The sequence below is a fragment of the Apostichopus japonicus genome, chromosome 19 (assembly GCF_037975245.1).
Source record: "Apostichopus japonicus isolate 1M-3 chromosome 19, ASM3797524v1, whole genome shotgun sequence".
In the NCBI taxonomy this organism is placed as follows: domain Eukaryota; kingdom Metazoa; phylum Echinodermata; class Holothuroidea; order Aspidochirotida; family Stichopodidae; genus Apostichopus; species Apostichopus japonicus.
Genome location: NC_092579.1, coordinates 11,450,483 through 11,475,438, shown reverse-complemented (window position 1 = coordinate 11,475,438; position 24,956 = coordinate 11,450,483). Strand labels below are relative to the sequence as shown.

Sequence of the window (24,956 nt, the reverse complement as noted above, 5' to 3'; positions counted from 1 at the left end):
TTAAGATTCAAGAATTATAAGATCATGTGAAATAGCAAATCAAAGCCTGTGGAATTGCAAGTATTTTCTATCTTTCTCAATCTTCATTGTCAGTCGCTATTTTAATCTCACTTCAAAGGTAATTTTATTGTGACAGTCAAAATACTAATCCGTTTGTACCTGGCTTAAAATGTTGTCAAATATAATTGTCAAAATAAATTAAAACTGTTTGCAAACTTCTTATCTACTAAGAGAGCCTGTGTAACAGAATGTGTGAAAGTAAGTTGGCCTGACATTTCGATCCTAGCGGGATCTTCTTCAGAGGCTTAATGACAAGTTACAGTAAAGGGACAAAAACACGCACATTTGGTGCGTGTAGGATCGAAACGTCAGGCCGACTTACTTTCACACAAAAATAACTGTCATCTAGAATTAGAAACTTTGTTCAGAGGCACTGTCATAATTCTTCAACATTCTTTCTTCTGATATAGTAGATAATCTGCTTTTGGTACTTTCAATTGTGTCAAGATTTGTAGTTTTAGAAGAGTCATGCAAACAGATTAACTATAAAGAATTGAAGAATTTTCAATTTGCTGATTTATCAAGTAATAAAAACCCAATAAAAATACCAGGCTTACATTAATTCTTCTACCATCTACTTGTCTCCTCTGCATTGGAAACTACTATTGAGGATCCCCGTTGAGTTGTAGAACTTTGTATCATTTAAATATACTGGAATGTGAGGGAAAGGGTTCTGATCAAGTATTTCAAATCTGTGAAATGCAATGTAACAGACTAGATCCTACCTCCTAACCGATCATGCTCCTTGACCCTGGATGCTTTTGAGATAAAGTTAAAAACGTATCTGTTTAAGCTTGCTTATTTTGATTGACCCAACTGGTTGGCTTTTTCTTGTTAAGCGCTTTTGAATGTTTTTTACAATATTAGCTGTATAAATGCACATATTATTATTATTATGATTAATATTTTATGTTTGCATTTTTTTATGATCTCACTTTTCTCCTTTTCTGTCATTAGGGAATGAGTGACCTTGCCAGGGGGAAAGTTGAGAGTAACCCAGCTGAAGAAGAAGATGATGAAGCCACATTAAAGTAAGTCTTCAAGAGTTTTCATTGAAGTATCCGGGGAACAGGCCCCAAACAGGGAGGTACCGCATCTTCTGAAACATTTTTGGCACTAAATATTAGATGCAAACGTACTCTCTTTGCTCAAAACAAGGTTCATTTTGGAAAATAGTTAGCAGGCTTTGTGTAGGCATTCCTTACTTTTAATGGATGCTTTTTTATGCACCGCTATTTCCGTGGTAATTTGGGTAACTAGTGACGCGTGTGTCCTGGATTCACCACTGGTTTTTGTTCTGCTAGATATAAAACAAGTGGAGATCCCCACATTTGATAATGTAGCAATTATAGAGGTCCCTCTGATGGCTTCAAGGTAAAGAAGTTTTAATGAGTTGCAAGAACACAAGCACAAGATGTGTCTCTCGCCCACTTGACCCAAAGTGTAGGATTATCGGTGGGCTAGGGGGAGTGGTAGGTTCTTCCGTGGACAATTACTTCCATTGTTAGGTTTCACTGCGATGTTGCTGGCAGTCATCTTTCATGTCAGGCTGTATGTAGTTCTACCAACAGTGACACTCGGAATCATCTGATATGCGCACTTATGCCCATTTTATGCAAAGCAAAACATCTTAAAAATGAATTCTATGAATGTTGACACTTTCTCTAGCCCACTGCAGACTTAAGTTTGTCAAGATTCATATTGATAAAAAGAGATAATATTTTTGTTGTAAATATCTTGCCCTATTTAAACGTCCAATGAATGTCATATCAATAGCCATGGTTTTCTTTCCCGTTAAAAATCTCCGGTTTCCGTGATGCAATGTTCCATTTTTGGGGGGTTTTAAAGAATTTTAAGTGGTTGTTGGAGTTGAAGTGCTTGTAGGATATTTAGTTAAAGTAGTTACAAGAGCCTGGAAGTGGTACAAAAAATGCCAATAGAGGAAAGCAAACTACAAACATTAGCATACCAATCCATTTCATCATACCAGGAAAACTATTTCTGGTCAGAACACCAAGAATTTAAAATATGCCGTCAAAGAAAAAATTTGGAAAATAGCTGGTGTAGTGGTTACACATGATTGTGTGTGTATTAAAGTGACCTTTTTGAAATCATGTAAAAACTGATCTGATTCTTATCAGTTTAAACTGCTTGTAGATGTGAAAGGCTTGTAAAAAGTTGCTTATAATAGTGAATTTGGCCATTTGCCATCCAGTAGATGGAAAAAAGAAGAAGAAGCAACTTACATTTTTCTGCCAGTAGACATGAAGAATGTGACAAATTTAAATTAATCTTTAAATTTAAATTTAAATAAAATCTTAAATTAGGGTAACCATCAGCAACAGAAAATAATATAATTAGTGCATGGGAATGCTCAACGGGAATACATATTATCTATAGATATATTAAGTGCATCATAAGGCTCAACAGGAATAAATATTATCTATAGATATATATCTTGCATCGTAAGACTCAAATGGAATACATGTTATCTAGTGTTTGCACGGGTTATGCGGGTACCCGGGTAACTGCCCGACGTGATACTACCCGGTTCCTAATTTATTACCCGAATCCTGAGCAAAGTGTGATTTAAGAAAAAAAAAAAAAATTGGCAAACCGACGGTTAGGCAGATTTCCCATTGACTTAGTGTGGTGTTAGGCTACAATGTGGTCGAAGATAACAGCAATAACGAAGGGGCCCGTTCGACGCGATACTACCCGGTTCCTAATTTATTACCCGAATCATAGGCCTACGCAAAGTGTGATTGTTTAAAAAAAAAATTGCAAACCGATGGTTAGGCTGATTTCCCATAGACTTAGTGTGTTGTTAAGCTACCATGTGTTCGAAGATAACAGCAATAACGAAAGCTTTCCATAGATATCTTATAACTACGTCACAATTTCAGCTAATAAACAGATGGCTAGGCTAGACTGCCCCCATTGACTTAGTGTGGTGTTAGGCAACCATGTGGTCAAACGTAACAGCAATTACGAAAGTATTCCATGGATGTCTTATAACTGCGTCACATCTCCAGCAAATAAACAGATGGTTAGGCTTAGCTAGATTTCTCATTGACTTAGTGTGGTGTTAGGCTACCATGTGGAAGAAATTATTATTTATTCATTCGTTTATTTCAAAGAAGGAAAGGCTGACAAGGAATTTTACGCGATGTTTATGGATTATAGACGGGATAACTAAAAAATAGTAATCGCAAGTGGCTTTTTACTAATCGGTTATTCCAAATGCGATCAAATTGCGCGAATCGCGCAATCTCGCGGCTAATGAGAACCATGGGCCTGCATAATAGATAGTAGTAGTAGTAGTATTAAAAACTGTTTAAGAGCTAAATTGAATATCTATATGGTTTGATCCAATACACGTGCACGAGCTAGCATAAGCAGCGGCGGCAGTGCGATGTTAGTAGTAATGCTAATTATAATTAAATAATTTATTTATTAACAAGTTAATGAAAGAAACAGAAGCAAATAAAAATTATTGAGGGAGGTTTTATACCCTATCTTACACCTACGTATTTGAACATGAAAACATTATCAGTAGAGAATATAATGCATTTATTACAGCATCCAATATGTAATTTCTTGAAAATCGTGATACACGAGGGTAAACAAATTTTTTCCGGGTACCCGGATACCCGACGGGTAACGGCCCTCGGGTACCCGGTTCCCGATTTTTGGACCCGTGTAAACACTAATGTTATCTATTTATATAATGCATCGTAAGGCTCAACTGGAATACATATTATCTATAGATATATATCTTGCATCGTAAGACTCAAATGGAATACATGTTATCTATTTATATAATGCATCGTAAGGCTCAACTGGAATACATATTATCTATAGATATATACAGTGCATCGTAAGGCTCAACAGGAATACATATTATCTATAGATATATATCTTGCATCGTAAGACTCAAAGGGAATACATGTTATCTATTTATATAATGCATCGTAAGGCTCAACTGGAATACATATTATCTATAGATATATACAGTGCATCTTAAGGCTCAACAGGAATACATATTATCTATAGATATATATCTTGCATCGTAAGACTCAAATGGAATACATGTTATCTATTTATATAATGCATCATAAGGCTCAACTGGAATACATATTATCTATAGATATATATCTTGCATCGTAAGACTCAAATGGAATACATGTTATCTATTTATATAATGCATCGTAAGGCTCAACTGGAATACATATTATCTATATATCTTGCATCATAAGACTCAAATGGAATACATGTTATCTATTTATATAATGCATCGTAAGGCTCAACTGGAATACATATTATCTATAGATATATACAGTGCATCGTAAGGCTCAACTGAAATACATATTATCTATAGATATATATATAGTGCATCGTAAGGCTCAACAGGAATACATATTCTCTATAGATATGTACAGTGCATCGTAAGGCTCAACAAGCATACATATTTTGGGTAAGATAGCGTTTTTTTTCCTTCAAGGTTGACCATATTATGTCAACATCTCGGATGTCTCCAACAATGTGTATAAAGAATAAAACCATGTCCTCAAACTGTCCTCTCTTTGTTTCCTTTCATATCTAGGGGTCCTAAGAGCTGGATGGATCAGCTGACCAGACCTCAGTTGGACTATAGCGATTACTTCACAGAAGAGACTGGCCAGCTTCCTGGACTCACCATCTGGCAAATTGAAAACTTTGTCCCAATCGAAATCGAAGAATGTAAGACAATCATACCCAAAACTTGCAAATGTTTTCCAATTTGTTTTGGTAAAAAGATGTCTCCTAATGGACCTACTTGATCTATTATTGAAATGAGGAAATATCTACAGCATCTGGATCTCAAAATATTGATCTGCATTTTTGTCTTTTGGCCAAAAGTAAACTATTTTCTGCTACCGGCAATTAAAAACTGTGTTTATGTGTTGGGTGATTGTGTCATTCCGACCAAGCCATGTAATATTCATAGTTTTGATGTCTCTCAATCTAACCTTAATAAATCCAACCCAACTAATTCTAAATAAATTTAAACCTAATAAAATCGAACCTAAATAAATCTAAATAAAACAAAAACTGTTAGCAAACTGCTTATCCACTAAAGAGCCTACAGGTGTAAGAGAATGTGTAAAAGTAAGTTGGCCTGATGTTTCGATCCTGGCAGGATCTTTATTCAGCCTCTGAAGGAGATCCTGCTAGGATCAAAACATCAGGCCCTCTTACTTTTACACTAAATAAATCTAGCTGATTGCAACCATTTAGCTACTTCTAAGTGGAGACTTATGTAATAGTGATTGACCTAAACACAGAAGATGTTGCATAACCGCAACAGTAATGTAAAGAACTTGCTTCATTCACAGACCTCTAGAATTAATGCAATAACGTTTTATGAGTTTGATGAACTAAAGTAGCAACTTCATAACGTTTTGGGACTAGCTCTCATCCGCATGGTGTGTTATCTATATACCAAATGACTGAAGGTAAGGTATCTTTTAAGCATAAAACTGGAGAGCTGTAAGCGACTGATTTTAACATACACATTGAGGTAATTTACAAATACTTTTAGTCATGAAGTATGAAGTTATGCTGTTACTTGATGTCTACTGCTCATCCTCGCACAATTATAAATGATGCCACACTGTACAAAGTTCTGTTTAATCTAATGCAACCGCCTCTTATAAACTCTAGTGTTTAGTCAACAAAATAGAACAAATTCCAGAGATAACTGTGTGGGTGTGTGTTAGTGTCATGCAAGTGGCCCTCACTGCAACAGTAAATGAGTAAATATGTTTAAATTGTATCTGTTAGCCAATAAACTTTTCTCAGTTTGGTGTAATAACAATACCAAACTTTTTATCTTTTAACATTTGTGGACAATTCTGTAGTACATTGTTTTTGTTTGTATTTTCCTGTTATATGTTTATAAAACATTTAGATTTTATATTAATTACTATTATTACTTGATATATATATATATACATTGGCTTCCCTTCTGCTCTTGTTGCTGCATAGAATGAAAATATATTTGACCTTTGATCACATCAAGGTACTATGGCTTTTAAGTCGATCTTCCACCATGGAAATAACTGAGACCGACCACAGCTCAGGATCGCTGGGCTTAGTCAATAACCTTCAGTTGGTGTTTCATACGATCTATGCATGTTTAATTTCTTATACCATACCGCAAAAACACCAATACAGGTAAACACAGAAAAATTTGCAAACACAGAAAAAGAAGAAAAAATAATGTCTTTTATTATGCTAAACAGCAATATGAGCTTCCTTTACTGTGATGTTAATGTCTTATCTGATGACTGAATTTTACTTACATTTGTGGTATGAAAGTGTGATTTCTATCAATTCATAGCTAACTCATCCTATTTATCTTTATTTTACTTCCAATGTACAAGAAAAATTAAATGATTAAAATATTGCAAAAATTACTCAAGAAGTGAAGTGGTATTGCCCCAGAATTATTCAGAATTTGTCAAAGTTTAACAATTGATAAAAGCAGCAGAAAGAGCCTACCAAGTTTTCTCACTAAGGCTATAATATTGATAATTTGGCACTCAATGTATGGTCAAATTTTGATCAATTGACTATCAGAAGAATTCTTTTTGATTAATCAATTCTTGATAAGAATAGAAGTTTGTTGCAAAAACTGATGACCTGTTTAATATGAAATTAAAACACAAATCCCTAAGTAAGTATATATTTTAATATTGAAAGCGATTTCATGTTGACATTTTTGGTAAGCTGATATGATATTTACTTGTTTTCTTTTATAGCTCTTCATGGGAAATTCTATGATGCAGACTGCTATATTGTGTTGGAGGTAGGTTACAGAAATTATTCACAGATTGACTGTAAAAAATTTATGTTATTTTAAAGGACATTGACAACTTTCAACACAGATTCAACATGGTAGACAAAAATAATTGCACCTTATATCATTTTTCATCGATATGTCGTGATTTTTTGTGGGAAAAGTGATAATTAAACTCAAGTTTCGAATTCGTAACGGGAATTCCGGTAACATTACAACAAAACATGGACCTACATTTTCCACTAGGTTTCTCAAATTTCCTATTTGTAATGGAATGCAGAATATGTCATTTTGGATACAGTTTATTCTTTTTGCTCTTCTAACCTGGAAACAATAGATAGCTGACTATAGATAGCTGACTATCTGGCTGATAGATAGCTGACTATCTAGCTAATAGATAGCTGACTATAGATAGCTGACTATCTAGCTAATAGATAGCTGACTGGGAAAAATATTCCTAGAAAACTATTATGCATGAATAAATATTTATTGTTTGAGTAATCATAGAGGTAAGTGGGTTGAATCCTGTTCTAGCCCAAAATTTCTTTACTGTCAAATTTTGTTTATAATGTCCCAGTCATTTCCTGATGAATTCCTCCCCCCCCCCCCCTCCCGTCAGTAACTTGAAAGGATTGGTTCAGGTGTTTGACATGTCTATTTTGTATGAAAGAGCACAAAAAGACAAAAACAACAGTGAAGAAACTACCATGTTAAGGAGATATGACACTTTGAAGATATCAAAATTTCTGTGAAAATGTCTTTTGTAGAAAGACTTACTGTGAGGGTGTGACGTCACATCCTCACTTCCTTAACATTTGTGAATATATTTCTTTAAAACTTATTTACATTTTTTTAACACATTTGAAAATAATATAATCAAAAATTCTTCAGATGTTTAAAATCAAATACTTCCTTTGACAAATATGAGATCTCCTGACATATCTTTTGGTTGAAAGTCATGAAATCTCACAAAATATTTAGAGAAAAAAGCAAAGACTTTTCAGGAATGTGAGGATGTGACATCACATCTAGTCAGATTTCAGCAGTTTCTACACAATCTGATAAAACTTTACACTTGAATATCTCTTTAACCAAAAAAAAGATATTTGAACATATTTTTCACCATTGTGTTTCTTTTATTGTCTTCTTTCACATAACATAAACATGTATGACAACTGAACCAATCCTTTAAGTGTTGTGATTCCAAAAAGTGCAGAGTATGCAACTCCATGTATCTGACAGAATGTGATTAGTTCATTAATTTAATTCTAGGTACTCTCAGAGACAAGACCAACATCAGGAACACCATTTTATAGTCATGTTGTCCTTTTCTAAAGCAGATTTCTCTCCTATATCATAATGTTAACTATAATGGTTGCTATGATTTCCTTCACCAGACGTCCATTGATGATCAGGATAACTTACACTGGCAGATATATTACTGGATAGGAAAGATGGCTTCGGTAAGTTTCAAAAGTCTGCTTTCTACAATGTCGTTAAAATCAGATTTACATTACCCTAATCCATTTCTTGTCATATACTTAAATATTCATGAAACGATCCTGTGCGCTGCGTTGTAAGGATGTGGTGAATTGATCCTGGTGGTCCAAACAGTTCCAGATAACAAAACTATAGTACGTTTCGTTTCGTTTCAGTTTCGTTTTGTTTTGTTTATTCCAGTATAAATTGCATAAAATACAGTTCATAAATAGGAAAATGGTGAGTATAATAAATAAAATAAATAAAATGTTATGTGCATTCATAAAATGTATAAAAGTTAGGAAACAGTAACACAATTAGGGAATAAAAATTGTGGAAAACTATACAAATTACATCAAATCAAGCCATTTAAAGTGTCATGTTGAATAAAAATAGATGCTCTGTATACAAACGAGTTTCTGAAAGCTTGCACTCTATATGTTGGTGTCAATGCACGATTCCTGAGATTATAGCTAGTGTGTCGACGCAGTGATTTTTAAATACTGGGGTCACTTTTAAGAATAACCAGCCACCACTGCTAATATGGGAAATAGATCAATTTGTTGACTTGAGAAATTCCTCACATTTGAAATCAGAAAACTTAGTGGATAAACTCATGTTAAAATTGTGTTTTTAAAATTGCTGTTATCAATTTTTTTTTCTTCATACAAACATGACATCACTATTTGGAAAATTTGGTGGTGATATTTAAGTATTCATGAATGTTGGCATGTTGAAATCATATTTTTTATTATTACCAAAAAAGAAAACAAAAAAAATACCATTTGATAAAAATTAAGGTACCTTGTGAAAAGATTGCTAAAGTGTATTAAGTTTTATCTTATTATTCTTAATCCTAAAATTGCATCTGACTTACTTATAACCCTGTGAACATCCGCCAAACCCATCCTCTTACTCTTCAGCTGGACAAGAAGGCATGTTCTGCGATCCATGCCGTGCATCTAAGGAACTGCCTCAACGCAAACACCCGGACGATACGCGAAGAACAGGGCGATGAGAGCGAGGAGTTCCTGGCTCTATACGAGGACCGCGTCATGTACATAGAAGGAGGAACCACGAGCGGTTTCTATTCTTCAGATGAAAAGTCATACACGCTGAGGATGTACAGACTGTGTGGCAGCAAGAAACCACACCTAGAATCTGTGAGTAGAGGAATTGTATTGGTACAGGCGAGGGGATGGAAGCAGGGTGAAGATGGTGGGGGTGAGGTGGGGGGTAAGTTTGACTGTGTTACTGAGGTCTAGAAGGGTCTTCAGTTATCTTTGACACAATTATGATATCGATGTATGTTATTCAAGAGTATATTATGTAAGACTGAGTTTAAAATCTAAGTACAGAAACTGAATCACTCATCCCACTCCCCTGCCCTCCTCCCTACCCCTCATGCCAACCCCTTACCCCTACACCCTATGCCCTGGAACTGTGTTTTTTTTCAAGTTTGTATGCATGACAGCTTTACTTTTATATTACTGTATACATTATTACCCTTGTGAATGATAGCTGCCGTCTTCAAAATAGTTGAGTGAAAGCCGTGTAAAATATAAGGAAAAAGTATTTTATCATTTACCCAATTGATTAGTTCTTTTGTTCAGTTGTTGCACCTTACCTTCCAAACTTCCAAACGACTTATGTATAATTGCCACTAAAGCCATTCTTAAGAATATTTCATCCAATGTTATTTATGGAATACTTCATGGTTTAATTTGGGCACAGACAAATTTGAACACAGAGTTTTTAAGTAAAATTTAAGCAGTGTATATTCTTCCCTTTAAAATATGTCTTGTTTGCTTCGGACAAATAAAAGTATTTTGCTTTTAATTTTTGTCTCAGGTACCACTTGTTCCAGACTCTCTGGATCCCAGATACGTGTTTATTGTAGATAACGGAATGCAGATATTAATCTGGTACGGTCTTCGTGCTAATCCTTTGAACAGATCAAAAGCTAGGTAGGTACTTTCACACATTGTCCATTATACTTGAGTTGGGTCTTCAAAAAGCCAGAACCAAGGCCAATTCTTACTTTGGCTGGTAACAAAACTGCAACTATCGAACCTTTGCATAGTTACATCAACCAGTCTGTGGATTACTTAGAGCCTATGTATTATTGACACCTTAATACAGTCTATATCAGTGGTCTACAAACTATGAGGCCAATAACCCAGGCTCTTTAATGAGATCCCTAAGCATCAGACCCTTCACACTCCCATCCCTCCAGATCAATTCCCAGAATGCATGAGAGCTAGCTTGGATAATTGACTCAAGGTTAGAACGATAAGTTCATCGGTCTCTGTTGGCATGCTCATGTGGATAGACTTTCCAACATCTGGAAAAGATCCTGCAATCACCAAAAAATGAATGTCAGGGCATGCCGTGGCCCCTTAGGCTAATATGCTACATTGTAAATCTGTACTTTGTGTTGGGTTGTAACTTGGCATAACGCTGACAGAGTGATGTGATATTTAGACATAAAACCCTTATCCTAACTAAGAGTTTGTTGATATTAGAGCTGTTTGCTGCCCCCTTGGTACCAACTTTCAGCACTGTTTTTGATTCATATGAAATACATTTTTACATCTTCTGAAAAAATCCCCCAAAAAACACTCAGATTAATGGCGGAAAAGATAAGCAAGATGGAGAGGAAGAACGAGGCACAAATAAATATGATGTACCAAGGGAATGAGACAGAAGAATTCTGGAATCTTTTGGGAGGATATCGGGAAGATTTTCAACCAGAGGTAACGACTTCTCCAAATCTGTTTATTTCTTGATTGTCTAGTATTCCTAGAGCACTCACTGTCAGTTAAAGGGGGGGGGGGGGGGTGTCAATGTGTTAACGGCAGAGAGAATTATTAATTGGTGTTTACAGTAGTGTAAATAAAAGTAGTTACTAAAAGCAACAGTTTGTAGTCCATGGATGAAACAATCCAGTATTCACAAAAAAATTGCTCGAAGGGAGTAATCGTATGCTGTAAAAGGTTCTAATTTTATTACCAGCTGACCTTTCACCTTTGAATAATGAATATTCACATAAAAAAAGATCATTACCCAAACAACAGATTGCCATTAAGGTCTCTTGGGCAGATCTGTGATAGTTTTGTGATTTATGAAGTTCTCTCTTACGCCTGAAAGTGTTATGTGAATAAGTGTTTAATGCAAGTTGGATCAAACCGTTGTACTGAAAATGAACTTGCTTGATCCTTCAGTGCATTTTTTTTTAGAATTGAGCCAAATGTCTTGATTTTCTCTAAATTTCTGTTCTTCTCATGTCTAAGGAATGGCTAGATGATTTTGTACCAGAACAACCAAAATTATACACAGTTGGATTGGGCACTGGCTATCTGGAGCTACCACAAGGTAAACCTTTTATGTATTGAAAACAATACAAATAACTGTCGTCTACCTGTTATCTATCTGTCTGTCTGTCTGTCTGTCTGTCAGAAGTTTGTAAAATACTCCTTCTCCTACAATTTTTACATTTTCATTGAGCTCTCACACAATGATTCTGACGTTTTAGGCCATTGGCATTATTTGGAGTGACCAGAAATTGGCTTTGACAAGGGAGAAGATTGAGGAGTTGTTTGGGGTTGAGTTGAAATCCATTTAAACAGCTTATTCCAAAGTGACCTTAACTTATTCTTGTATTTGATTCGGGAGGTTGATAAAAAACTCAATTTGAGATAGGTTTGAGTCAGTTTGCTTCCAAAAATGCCCAGTATACTTCTCATCCACAGAAATACAGTGAAAATAATACCAACTTGTATAGCAAGTCCTCTGAGTAGATCTATACTTTTGTGATGTGTATGAATGTTGAGGTCATTGGGGGTCATCAGTGGGTTCAATGTGTGACAACACTCAGTACAATTTCGCTACCAACAAACGGATTCATGGGTATATTTATAGTAAAGTTACTGATATTAACAGTGTTTATGAATTAGGCTTGAGCATTCACCTATTAAATAGTCCACAGTGGTATTTCAGAAAGAAATTCTTTTATTGTGAGATCTATGAATATTCACCAATATTATCGCATAGTCATTGTTCAGAAATACCTCAGGGATAGGCTTTCAGGAATCTGAGATCAAAGTCTGGTAAGAACCTTTTGAGGCCATAAATATTGCATGCCACTCTAGGTTTGACCCTCTACACCGGGGGAGGAGGGTGAAATATTGCCTGGGGGGCAAAATTTCTGTGACCAACAAGTGGTTTTGAACCCCTTTAGTGAGGACCTGAGACTGAACTTTATGGCAAGGAGAAGCATGGAAATATGTAATACTTTGTTGGAGATTGTATATAGAATCTACTTGTGATAGGGTCTTTAAAAACATAAAACATGGACTACCAGCATGAAGAACCATGTGATGGTGTACTTCTGACATGAAATGAAAGATTTTCCCTTCTTCTTCCCATGTAGTGGATACCTTCATAAGTGTCGCAGCCTGAGGATTGGCTACAAAAGTTTCATGCTGTCGCTCCAGATCAATGTTATTCCCCCCACCCTTGCCCCACACCATCTCTGCACTATTGCGCAGTGTCTTTCACTCAGCAGTTTATTTAGTGTAACTTATGAGATGTTAAAAGCTCTTTCAAACCTTTTCTCATTTTAGTCGATGTGGTGAAGGGAAAATTAAAGCAATCCCAACTGAATACAAAGAATGTTTATATCCTGGACTGTAACGCCGATCTCTTCGTCTGGTGAGTCTTAATCAGCCTACAGGTACATTGCATCTATAGAAAGAAGATGGGGTCATTCTTGCTTGGCTCAAACAGCAAGCACCCTGAGACTGTAAGCTTTTGTGAATTGTGAAGTAATTGCCTAACATTTGCTCTTGCCAAAGGATGTGGTATTTGCATGTGAGAAGCAAAAGGTTTGCGACATTTATACCAAAAATGTCTGACAGTTTTAACTATTATTTTTCCTTATTAAAGTGCAAAAATATTGGGATGGTGGTTTAAGGAAAATGTGCAAGCATAATTTGAAACTTTAAATATTTAAGAATCCAACTCCACTTATACTTGTCAACAAGTTGGTACAATTCCCATTAAAAAAGTCAACTTTTCTTGTAAAAATATTTTCTTATGTTTTATAAAATTTTATTGAACAGTTTGGTTTGAGGTAGAAATTGATGTGTTTTGTGTAATCCATTTAGCATCAGTTATATTTTGTTGCTTTTTGATAGGATCGGTAGACAGTCAAGCCGATTGGTCAGAGCAGCTGCCTTGAAGCTTGCCCAGGAGGTCTGCAACATGCTGACCCGTCCTTCCAATGCACTGGTCATCCGAGTCCTGGAAGGGTAAATAAAAGTGTTGCAATTCTTTTACTTTGTTAAATTCTTAATTAATATAAACTTCTCATAGCCATTGGTTATCGTTACTTGACCGGAAGCAGATATTGTACACATTGTATCGCATTACACAGAGTGTATTTGTACTGTTTGTGTCAATACATGGATAAAATTATGATACATGGTTCGCTCACGGTCTGGAAAACGTGAAAAGTCTGGAGATAGAAGGGGACAAAAAACCCTCTTTTGTAGATCTTGAAAGTCCTTGAATTTTGAAGTTTAGTCTAGAAATTCAGGAGAACTCTTCATTTGAACACTTGTTATATGATAACACTTACATGAGCATGGTCATAGGAAATGTCAGAGGAGGATTAATGTTAATAAACAAACTTTGGTGAAAAGTTACTGCTACAGAATATCATGTTCATTGCTCTTTGAAATGTCCCCCTCACCAAAAATAAACAAAAGGGTTTATTTTTGCAAGAGATACAATTGTTGGGCTCAACATTGGTGGCCTGACATCAGTTCTTCTTCAATTGTTGGCTGTAAGTAGAAAGACAAAATAGTAAACTGTAAGACATATGTTTTGGTCGCGAAAAAGTTAGGGAATTTATTTGCTTGAAAGCGTTGGATAAGAAGTCTTTTCTAAAACGTTTTTAAAAATTTGCAAATCATGACCTCTGATCGATAATATCCTTTAATGAAAACCATTAAAACTTACCTGATGTAGGATTTGCACAACTTTTTCAATTTAAAATACATGTTATGTGCTTTAAGTTAGTATATATATTGAGCCTAGAAATATGTAGTTCAGTCTGGTTGTACATGATATAATGCAGTAAACTTCTGGCTCTGAGCCCTGAGAACAAAACGAAAATGGTGCATTTGCTGGAATAGGCATCATGAATGGAAATTTTTAACACATAACGGTGAGTGTGACTAGAGAGGACGATGGGGTGGGGGGATTTGGGGGGCGGGTTTGGGGGGGGCGGGGGTTAGTTTAAGGTTTATATCCATTGGCAGTTAGAAATGCAAGTTTAAGGTGGTGCAGAGAATTTTCTGGGACAAATTTGTCTCAGGTAAGGGGGGGGGCGGGGGTTAGTTTAAGATTTGTTTCATTAGCAGTTAGAATCACAAGTTTAAGGTGGTGCAGAGATATTTCTGGGACAAATTTGTCTCGGGTAAGGGGGGGGCAGGGGTTAGTTTAAGGTTTGTTTTCATTAGCAGTTAGAATCACAAGTTTAAGGTGGTGCAGAGATATTTCTGGGACAAATTTGTCTCGGGTAAGGGGGGGAGGCGGGGGTTAGTTTAAGGTTTGTATTCATTAGCAGTGAGAATCGCAAGTTTAAGGTGGTGCAGAGATAATTCTGGGACAAATTTGTCTCGGGTAAGGGGGGGGGAGGCGGGGGTTAGTTTAAGGTTTGTATTCATTAGCAGTGAGAATCGAGTTTAAGGTGGTGCAGAGAATTTTCTGGGACAAATTTTTTTCTCAGGTTAGGAGTACTAAGATTGCAAATCTAAATTGATGTGATGGATTTAGACTTGAATCTACATTAACTGTGAAATAAGTGTTATAAAACTGTTCAGAAATATCATGGATGTGGTTTACTCTTTCATCTAACGTCGTTCTGTTAATATGCAATAATGATGTTCTTTTCCTCTTGTGTCTCTGTTACTACTTATTGGCATATATCTTGTCATCATCTCTGTCAGGGGGTCGATCAAAATAAAACTCTTAGATGAACTATTTAAGGAATCTCTTATTATGCAACTGCAGTATCTCATTTGCATAAATGTGTGTATAACCATAAAACATGGATTGACACTTTTTTTATATCAGCCTCACAGTAGTCCCTCCTCCCTCCATTGAACCTTTTCTACCGGATGCTCTTTGCGATTCTCTGTCTTTTAGTTATGAGCCATTGCGTTTCAAGCAGAGTTTTGAGTCTTGGGACGAGATTCTTGCAGTAGACTACACACTCACAGCTGAGGCAGTGCTTCAAACGGTCATTGACAAGATAGGGTAGGCTTCTCCTCAGAGAACTGCCATGAAAACAAGGGAGACGCTTTTTTTGTTTTGTTCAAAATAATTCTGTGCTCTAACAAGCATCTTGATTCGATGACGATATATGTATTAAATTACCAGCATGTGTACTCGTCTGTCATTGGTCGCTTTCAAAGATCTCATTTGTTAGTTGTGATCCATTCACCACCAAAGCTTTGCCCGAAGTTTTAACCAGTTTCAGTTTTCCAGCCGTTTTTTTCCTGATGTCCGGTGTTTTTTGCGCTTCAGCCGTGTGATGGTGTGGGTTTACAAACAAAATCTTTGCCCGACTTTAATCTGCTTGGAGTGTGATAGCAGCAAATGCATGAACTTTGACATGACTTTAACATTGATGACCTGCAAATGAGTTAGTGCTAGAACAGTATGAATCCTGACATAGACATTTCTAAAAAAAATTCTTCATCTGTTTAGTAAATTTCGTAGTTACTATGACCTTTTTGATTTCTGGAAATTTCTTCCATATTTGATTCCTTTCTACCCATAGCTATTATATAACCCACAGTTAACTTTATCAGTGTCTTGATTGTTCTGTGTGTAGGTATTATCTGTGGAGTGTTCTGTTTCTTGTCTGTCTGTCTATCTGTCTGTTGGTTTTTCTGTCCTTGGTATATCTGTGGATTACCATCCTCTGGGTTCCCAGGTTTAGAGGGAAAGAATTGTCAAAGATCTTGCAATCATTTGTTTACTACCGTCCACCCACAGTGAGCTTTCTTACTTAGACAAGGAACCAGTATGTCATTGTAACTCTCACAACATTGATGTTAACTCAGTTGGGTGTGTTTTATTAACTTATATGACAACTGGCTAGCTACACAGTTTCCAGTAACTAGTCTGGTATTCCCTATGAACATGGCGAAGCATCTAATTCTTATCTACAGAGGTGCGCAATAAGCTGTAGAGTATTTATAAAAGTTAGTTACCATCACAATTCTGGCCTTGTTCTTACATACAAATTAGGCTTGTCCAATAAAAAATGCTGCTATGAAACTGTTGTTGGTCGCGACCAGGGGTTCTCCATAGATATGGCCCTCTGGCCAGAGCTCTTACAGGCTTGACCAGGGCTGTGGGGGAACATTAAGCCAACATTCTAGCACTAATCAGGTAATTTAACCCTTAACCCCATAAGCTTGAGCATCCCTTGAGCCTACCAATCTAGTTGTAGTGAGATTTTGTTCCCCCTTTGGTCTACCCAGTGATTCTCTCTGGGTCTTGAAGAAAATTAATTGAGAGCCCACTCGGTATAGAATCTTCTTTTTAGACACCTCCTGTGATTCTAATGACTAAAGCTTACAAATAAAGCTAAGAGTGTATAAGCTAACAGGCTATATTATACTCATGTGTCTACACAGGGAGATGTTACATCGCCATGACAACCAGCTTCTTAACAGCAACAACAAAAAATACAACTACTTTTAGGATCAGCTTAGCTCTGTCCTGCATGAAGATCTTATTTACAGTGTGGATTTCTAAAAATGTGGTTAATATATTAATTTATCCTAAAAATTTGATGACTTGGATTAAAAAAATTTACTTTTTGATAATTTGCTGTGGCCCTGAGATTTACGTCCCCAACGATGCATATACCTGCAGTGTTATTGTTATCATGGAATAACATTTCTTTCTTTTTTTTAAAGAGTGGCTTGTTTCTTACTCAGTTCATTTATATTCTGCTTTCTCGATTTCAAGATTAAAGCGACCAGATTGCAAAAATTGCTTTTGAATGCAGCCATATTTGCAGTGCTCATTTAAGAGAGTAGCAGCTTTTTGTATATACATCAATTTTTTCAACCTTTTTCCTTTGATGATATATTTATGATGACTTGTTATTGTAATATTAGGAATAGGGATTGGGAAAAGTGAGTTGGAGGGAGGGGGGGGGGAGGTATTGGGGAAGGAGGTAGGGAGTAATGGGCTAAGGTTGGTACTTGTAGGGAATGGTATGTAGTAAGTTATATGCATGTTTCTGATATTACTCATAGCACTCTGTGGCAGTAATTTAGCAATACGAAACCAGGTAAAGCCTGTTACAATGTCCAATTCTGAGTCCTCAGAAGTTTGACCTACTTCCATGAACATTCGGACTATAACAAACGGTCACGGAATAATTTAGTGTTCAATTTCTGTGTAGCAGTTCTTAAGTCCCTGATATTTTGTCTCCTATAAAGTACCGAGGTCCCCGTGTACAATACTGCTATACTTTCTTTGCATTATTTGTATAGCATTTTGCCAATACTGCTGTATAGCACTTTGGGTTGCAATGCTGGATAAATTATTCCCAGTGACTACCATATTGTCACATGACAGTCACCAAATTCGTCTCCCGTCCATGACCTAGACAATATTTTTGATCAAGTTACCGAGCTCTTTTTCTTTCCTTAATCCCAAACGTCCAATTCATGCTTGGTTTCAAAACTGTTTCATGGTGTTTTCAAGTATTTTAAAATATTGTAGAAGAGAACTGTTTCCATTGACAGTATCTGTCATTGTATGTCACTGTGTTTGTATAGAAATGCATAAAAACAGGTTTTATATGCTTAAAGGTAGTACACCCTCTATATTTGCAAGTCTGTACTCATAGTTTGCTCATGAGTGGTCTTGTGCTCCCATCAGTCATAACATGATGTCTTCATAGATATCAAGTTTGTGAACACTCCCAACATGAAACTAAACTTTATTCCATCTTTCACCAGAACTGAGGGAGCTGTTTACAAGTCAAAATTTTCTGGATGGGACGATGTCCTAGCCGTAGATTTCACCAAACGGTCTGAAGATATTCGGAGGGGTCCAAGGATACAACAGGTCAGTCAATCTTATTGCCTCATTGACCTCTTTCGAGAAATCATTGAAAGAACATGCCATGAATAACGTAACTTCTATGCAGTAGTAAATAACGAAAGAGCATTTGTGGCCAGATCATTATGTTGTGTCCTTAGGCAAGGTGCTTTATCTCCATTGCCTCTCTATACCCAGGTTCATAAATGGGGACTTGCGAGGTAACTTGTGAATATAGTTGCGTGTGCCGGTTTGTAGCTGCCCTCTATGGGAAGTCCCCCGGGGGAGACGTAGATGTGGTGTACTGTACTGCCCCAGGAGGGATTGTCTGAATTGTGCACACTTTGTTGTGTGGGTATTACAAGTTACGAATGACAGGGGTTAAGTTGTGTGAGGGGGTCATGGAATCAAACAAGACCGTAAACCTTCTACTTTTAACTTTAACGAACGGAATTAGCATATTGTAAGCTCTAACAGAACAAAATGCTACAAAACACATCACAGATGTCTGCTGCTGCTGTTCTTATTACTGGTGAATCTAAACACATAGCCATTATCAATTCCGATCTTCATTTCTTTTATTAACAGGATACAGATAAAGATACACTGAAGACTGATTTATCAGCTTTGTTCATGCCAAGACAACCTCCCATGAAGGAGGAAGAGACAGTGAGTTTTGTACCCAAAAACAAATCGACAGAATTTATATAAATTTATGAAAATTTGCATTCTCAGATATCTGAAATGTCAAAAATATTTGTATGTGTGTACTTTATACGTTTGTAAAAAGATTTTAGTATTGAACAGTGGGACAGTCAGGAATTTAGCATAACATAAGGAGGAAAAGTATTTTATAAAAGAGTACCGTGGTATTAAACTTATTATAACACATATTTTCTGTGATGGGATTACAAGGTGGTTGCGGAAGTACTTGTGAGTTCCGAAATTTTAAAACTCATTTAAGTAAAACTATGTAACATTGATAAGCGAGAGAGACCAAGATTCTGCAAAGTCACAGGTAAAAAAAATTGACTTACAATTGAATGAAATGTTAGACTTGTGTTTGTCATCTTGTACCTGTGGCTTCTATGACTTTGCTTTATGTTCATAAACTCAGAAAGTACATTTGCGAATTATGTCAGCAGAAAAAAGACAATGGGCACATGGCAGTGACAGAATTCATGAAAGATGTGGAATAAATGGATTGTAAAAGATATTTAGGTTAACCTAGAACCTACAAAATATTTTTTGTGCATGCGACTTGGAATCTCTGTATCCATCTTGGTTTTCAAGATATCTGCTTTGTTGGCTTTCTTCAGTATCTTAAATATTCCACAAATACTTACTGGTGATGGATTTAGTTGCTTGATTTTAACCAAAGTTTTAATGTTAAATCCATTTTCTCATGAAATTGATATCCCAGATAAACGTTGAATGTTCTTTTTTTAATCATCATATCAATGACAGGTTTCAAGAGATGTTAACCCACAGAATTCATTCTGGATGTATTTTGTTATGATTTAATTTGTTTGTTCGTAACAAACCTCTATCACTTATTAGCTTAGATGATAATAATTGGGCTCCCCCCCTCTCCTTAAAGAGCATAATTTGGGTTGTATAAATAAACTATGAGTATTCCTCAATAAGTAACTCAAGTTCAGAACCCTCTGCGTGTGTTGTATGGTGTATTTCTCTTTTCAAGTTAACCCACAATTTTTTATGTTTTGACAGAATCTTCTGATGGAAGAATGGAATGAAGATTTAGATGGAATGGAAGCCTTTGTTCTTGAAGGGAAGAAATTTGCCCGTTTGCCAGCCCAGGAACTCGGTAATTTAGAACTCTCATACATACATGTACTGATTGAATTTGACAATGTACAGGCATAAAGATTGACTAACGGATGGGAATTGGGAAAATTAAATTGTGTAACATTTTTAGAGGAATCAAGAATAATTTGTTTAAACTTTTTTTTTTAATCATTGGGTTTAATATGAGTGTATGTTTGATGGTTGCAAACAATCACGATCCAGATAATGGCATAGCTAAATAGGCAGGTATTCTTTTCTTATTTTCCCAACTGCTTGCGATTCCTGAGTCAGGAATCCTGACAACGGGTCGTAGCAATTGTTTTACAGTTTATTGGAGCTGTGATGAGAGTTTTGTTACATTTACGTGACAAAAGAGGAAGCGAGAATCAAGAGATGGTTTCACATATAATATTATTCACTCTCCTCAATTGAAATTACACAATTTTTTTCATTAAACCATCAAATACCCCCCCCCTCCCTCCAAACCAACCTATATACGTTACTCCTTAAGTAAAGAGTATGCAATTCCCCTCCCTCGCCCCCAATCCCTCCTCTGTGACCGCACAGTCTATCCGGAAACTAATGGTCCTCTCATTTTTGTGTCTTACCTCATAGGTCATTTTCACAGTGGGGACTGCTATGTCTTCCTCTGTCGATACTGGGTGCCAAAGGAAGTCGATGAGGATGAGGAGGGGGAAAAGACCAAGGAGGGGGGCAAAGGAGAAGAGGAGGAGGAGGAGGAGGAGGAAGAAGAAGAAGAATTCCAATACACTGTTTATTTCTGGCAAGGGAGAAATGCCAGCCAAATGGGATGGCTCACATTCACCTTCAGTTTGCAGAAAAAATTTGAGTCTCTCTTTGGGAAAAAGCTGGAAGTAGTGAGATTGTGTCAGGTTGGAGACAATTCTTCTTAATATCATAGTTAATATCCTCATTAATATCTTACTTAATATCATACTTAATATCATGTTATAAAACCATGAGAGCAACTCCTCCAAATAACCTGAATTGTTATTGATCTGTGAATAATATCGAGTGGTAAAATTTGTGTGGGTCAAATATAAGGACTTCCTTATTATTGTTGTCAGTTCTGTGATCTCACTATCCAACTAACAAGGTGTGAAATCTTTTAATTTCTCTCTGTTTTTCAGTACATGCTTTTTAATCTGTGTCATTTATACTTTCATATGTGTTAAAACAATGTTAATGTTAATGGCAATGTTAAAACAATGTTAATGTAGGCAATGGCACTTGCAGTTTCCTTTTTGGTGCAGAACACATTTGAAGGTGGTATTTAACATTCCTTTCAATGAAAATAAAGTGACTGAAGTATTAATGAAGACAAAAAAAATGTTGAAGATTTTTTGTAGCTTATTGGATGCCATATTTAGACTTGTTCAAGGCAGATAACTTGCATGTGTAAAAGAAAGAAAAGTGGTAAAAAAAACTAAGACGATGTTATCTGACAGACAAATGAAGATTTTAATATGAGCTGTTTATAACTTAGGTTTTCTATCTCCACTTATGTTTATGAAATACTATCACGTCAGTATCAACCCTGACTTTTTCTACTCGCATTGCTCTTCAGAGTTATAAAAAGGTTTGGTCTTCTAACCTCAAATATTAACCAAAAATATATATCTTACTCCTTGCAGCAACAAGAGAACCTCAAGTTTCTCTCACATTTCAAGAAGAAGTTTATCATTTACCGAGGGAACAGAAAGTACGGCCAACAGCTGGAAGAGGCAACGGCCGACATGAACCCTCGACTGTTTCACATCAGAGCGAACGGTAGCAACCTGTGCACCCGCTGCATAGAGGTAACACCGAACTCGTTGTGGCTCAACTCAGAATTTTGGTATGTTATTACTTGCTCAGTTTTTTGTGATATTGATATGCATGCCTAGCTATGGTCAAAAGCCCGAAATTGATATTACAATCACTCATTACCATTGACCAGGAGTTTACGCTGAGTGACCTCCCTGAGAGACTGAATGAGCATATCAGAGTTGTCTGCCCATCGAGTCGAAACTGGGAAGATCGCTGTGTAGTTGGAGATCATAAAACAATTAACTGTTAACACTGCGAGAAACCTTCCTTCAATACATGTCTTCACTCATAGTCTTGTCATATTTTTCATTAATATTATTGTTGTTTCACATTGTGTTATTTCATCACAGGTATATCATCTTATATCAGTTACCCCTCTCCTTCTTCTCCTTACCCCCCTCCCCCCACCCATTACCCCCTGCAGCTCTACAGACGTCTTTTGAGATTCTGACAGTCACATCTTTTCCTTTTCCACACTACCACAATTTTGTTGGAGGGGCAAGAGAAATTGCACCAACAATAAACTGTAAGAAAAATACATAAAGACAATGCTCATCATCCTCCCAAATGGATTCAATTTCTTGGTACTACTCTTTGATAAGTGGAAAAGAAGATTAATATCTGCACTTTTCTTCTCCTCTCAGTTATATCTTCATGGTGCCATTCAACAGTGAAGACTGTAAGGGAATCGTTTATTCTTGGATCGGTAGCAAATCTGACGAAGAACTGAGTCATTTGACAGAGGAGATGGCCTATGATATGTTTCCAGTGAGTTTAACGTTGGACTTCCATCAAAACGTTACGACCTGTAACATTGTTTCATCTATTCAGACACTTGAGTGTGCAGTTGTTTTGCACAATCATTTTGTTCTAGAATTTCACAGGACTGCTCTTTAGCATTGGTGGGATGATTCATTACGATCTTCCCTGCCTATATAGCAAATACCACCACTCCCCTGTTTTTGGCCAAAAACAGGGGAGATTGAATATCAACCCGGTAATGCTAGCCATACTGAAAGCTCCTCTGCACAAATTTGTGATTCACCACACAGTGTACTATTTCAGTGGTCAAGTCAAATTAGTCTTCACACAGGAAAGTAATGCTGGCCATTCAAGCACTTGTGTTTACAATCATACGGTGGCTGGTCAAATAATTAGGTGCGCTCAAGGATGAATCCTAATGGCAGTACTTGGCGTAGATTATGCTATCACGTAAGAAATTATTAATGCTCGAGTGAACTTGAAGAGGACTGTTTTTCTATTGGCAGGCTTGATCGTCATGTTTTTTCTAGAAATGTATGATATGTATGCTTATTGTAGAAGATCATGTAAACCTCTGAAATGACTTCACCTTTGTGATGTTCATAATCCAACAGGGATTTGCTACAAAAAGAAAAAGCAGTTTCACATAAAGTTGGTAAACTGACCTCCCGATTCTCAATTTTTCGGAACAACAAAACTCCAGACCAATTCTAAAGGTTTTTTTTTTTTTTTTGCTTTGTCTTTTGTTTTGTAGGGCAGTTACAGCCATCAGGTCATCAGCGAAGGAGAAGAACCAGAAAACTTTTGGTGGGTTGCGCTTCCGGGAAATAGGAAATACGAGACATCGGCTGATTACATGAGGAGTTCAAGGCTCTTCAGATGTTCAAATGAGAAAGGATACTACACAGTCTCGGAGAAATGTTCAGACTTTTGTCAGGTTTGTATGACTCCACATCCTTAACATTGTCAAGTTTTCCTATTATGGTGATGTTTCAAGTGATCCCGTTAACTATCAGGACTGGCCCTCAAGATAAATGTTAGCCTACTGTACTGGCAGGTAAACATTTAGAATAATATGTGAATATGACTTATAATATAATTTTATAATATGATAAACCCCTAGAGTGTTACAAGAAATAGCACTTCATTTGATTTTATTGCAGTAGCTTATAAATACCAAAAACTGAACACTTTAAAAATGATCTTTGTGATGGAATTACCCTGATTAGGAGTGACAGATCAGACCTCATGAAACTTTGAAATCTAGTATTGCTAACTATACCTTTCCTGTTTTGTGTTATTTAAACTAACTGTCAGGTGCATTGTGGAAGTATAAACTGCAAGGGAAGTAGCATAAATTGTAAGTTAATCATGGGCGTTAATTAACCATATCTGGCTGTACGCTATCTGGGTGTTGCATAGAATTTACCGCCAAAGATGAAACACTCAATGTTTATACTTTTGAAGAAATGCAGATCATTGACGAAGTGCATGAATGTGACCCAAATTTACAATTTTCTTTTCTAATGAGGGACATTAAAACTCAAAATTCATTTTTGCTTTTGTTGAAAAAGGTATGAGTGATATTCTATGAATCTTACTTTGTTTTCTTCCTTGATATAAAATATGCGAGCCTTTCGTCAATTTACCAAGTGTATCTCTCTATTCCCACTTCTCCTGCTTCTAGGATGATCTAGCAGATGATGATGTTATGATTTTGGACACTGGCTTTGAAGTTTACATGTGGGTAGGACCCGACAGCAGCGATGTAGAAAGGAAGTTAGCTTTCAAGAGTGTACAGGTAAACCATTTCATGCTCAGACATCAATTTATAGCTTGTCCATAATGCAGGAAGACATTTATGAAATGTGTTGATATGTAGCTTCCTTTCAATGTGTATGGCCCTGGTGCCAGGGGGTAAGAGCCGGGGGGGCACATGCCCCCCAACTTTTTGGAAGCTTCCTTTTAATGTTTATGGCCCTGGTGCCAGGGGGGTAAGAGCCTGGGGCACATGCCCCCCCCACTTTTTGGA

At 36.5% G+C, this 24,956-nt stretch overlaps 1 protein-coding gene across 2 annotated transcripts in view; it reads left to right on the top strand.

Annotated features, from left to right (window-relative positions):
- The window catches only part of LOC139959497 (protein flightless-1 homolog), a 40,608-nt gene that overhangs the window by 13,489 nt on the left and 2,163 nt on the right, over nt 1-24,956 (top strand). The window contains exons 12-30 of one of the 2 annotated variants that reach the window (XM_071957155.1): nt 1,018-1,091; nt 4,667-4,803; nt 6,867-6,913; nt 8,302-8,367; nt 9,307-9,546; nt 10,235-10,350; nt 11,010-11,139; nt 11,677-11,758; nt 13,009-13,096; nt 13,582-13,695; nt 15,599-15,709; nt 18,442-18,550; nt 19,112-19,192; nt 20,255-20,351; nt 20,948-21,225; nt 21,988-22,190; nt 22,807-22,930; nt 23,679-23,861; nt 24,612-24,725. In XM_071957155.1, coding sequence (XP_071813256.1) covers nt 1,018-1,091; nt 4,667-4,803; nt 6,867-6,913; nt 8,302-8,367; nt 9,307-9,546; nt 10,235-10,350; nt 11,010-11,139; nt 11,677-11,758; nt 13,009-13,096; nt 13,582-13,695; nt 15,599-15,709; nt 18,442-18,550; nt 19,112-19,192; nt 20,255-20,351; nt 20,948-21,225; nt 21,988-22,190; nt 22,807-22,930; nt 23,679-23,861; nt 24,612-24,725 — 2,394 coding nt within the window. The remainder of the gene's footprint in view (nt 1-1,017; nt 1,092-4,666; nt 4,804-6,866; nt 6,914-8,301; nt 8,368-9,306; nt 9,547-10,234; nt 10,351-11,009; nt 11,140-11,676; nt 11,759-13,008; nt 13,097-13,581; nt 13,696-15,598; nt 15,710-18,441; nt 18,551-19,111; nt 19,193-20,254; nt 20,352-20,947; nt 21,226-21,987; nt 22,191-22,806; nt 22,931-23,678; nt 23,862-24,611; nt 24,726-24,956) is intronic. The other variant, XM_071957156.1, reaches the window with a different exon arrangement.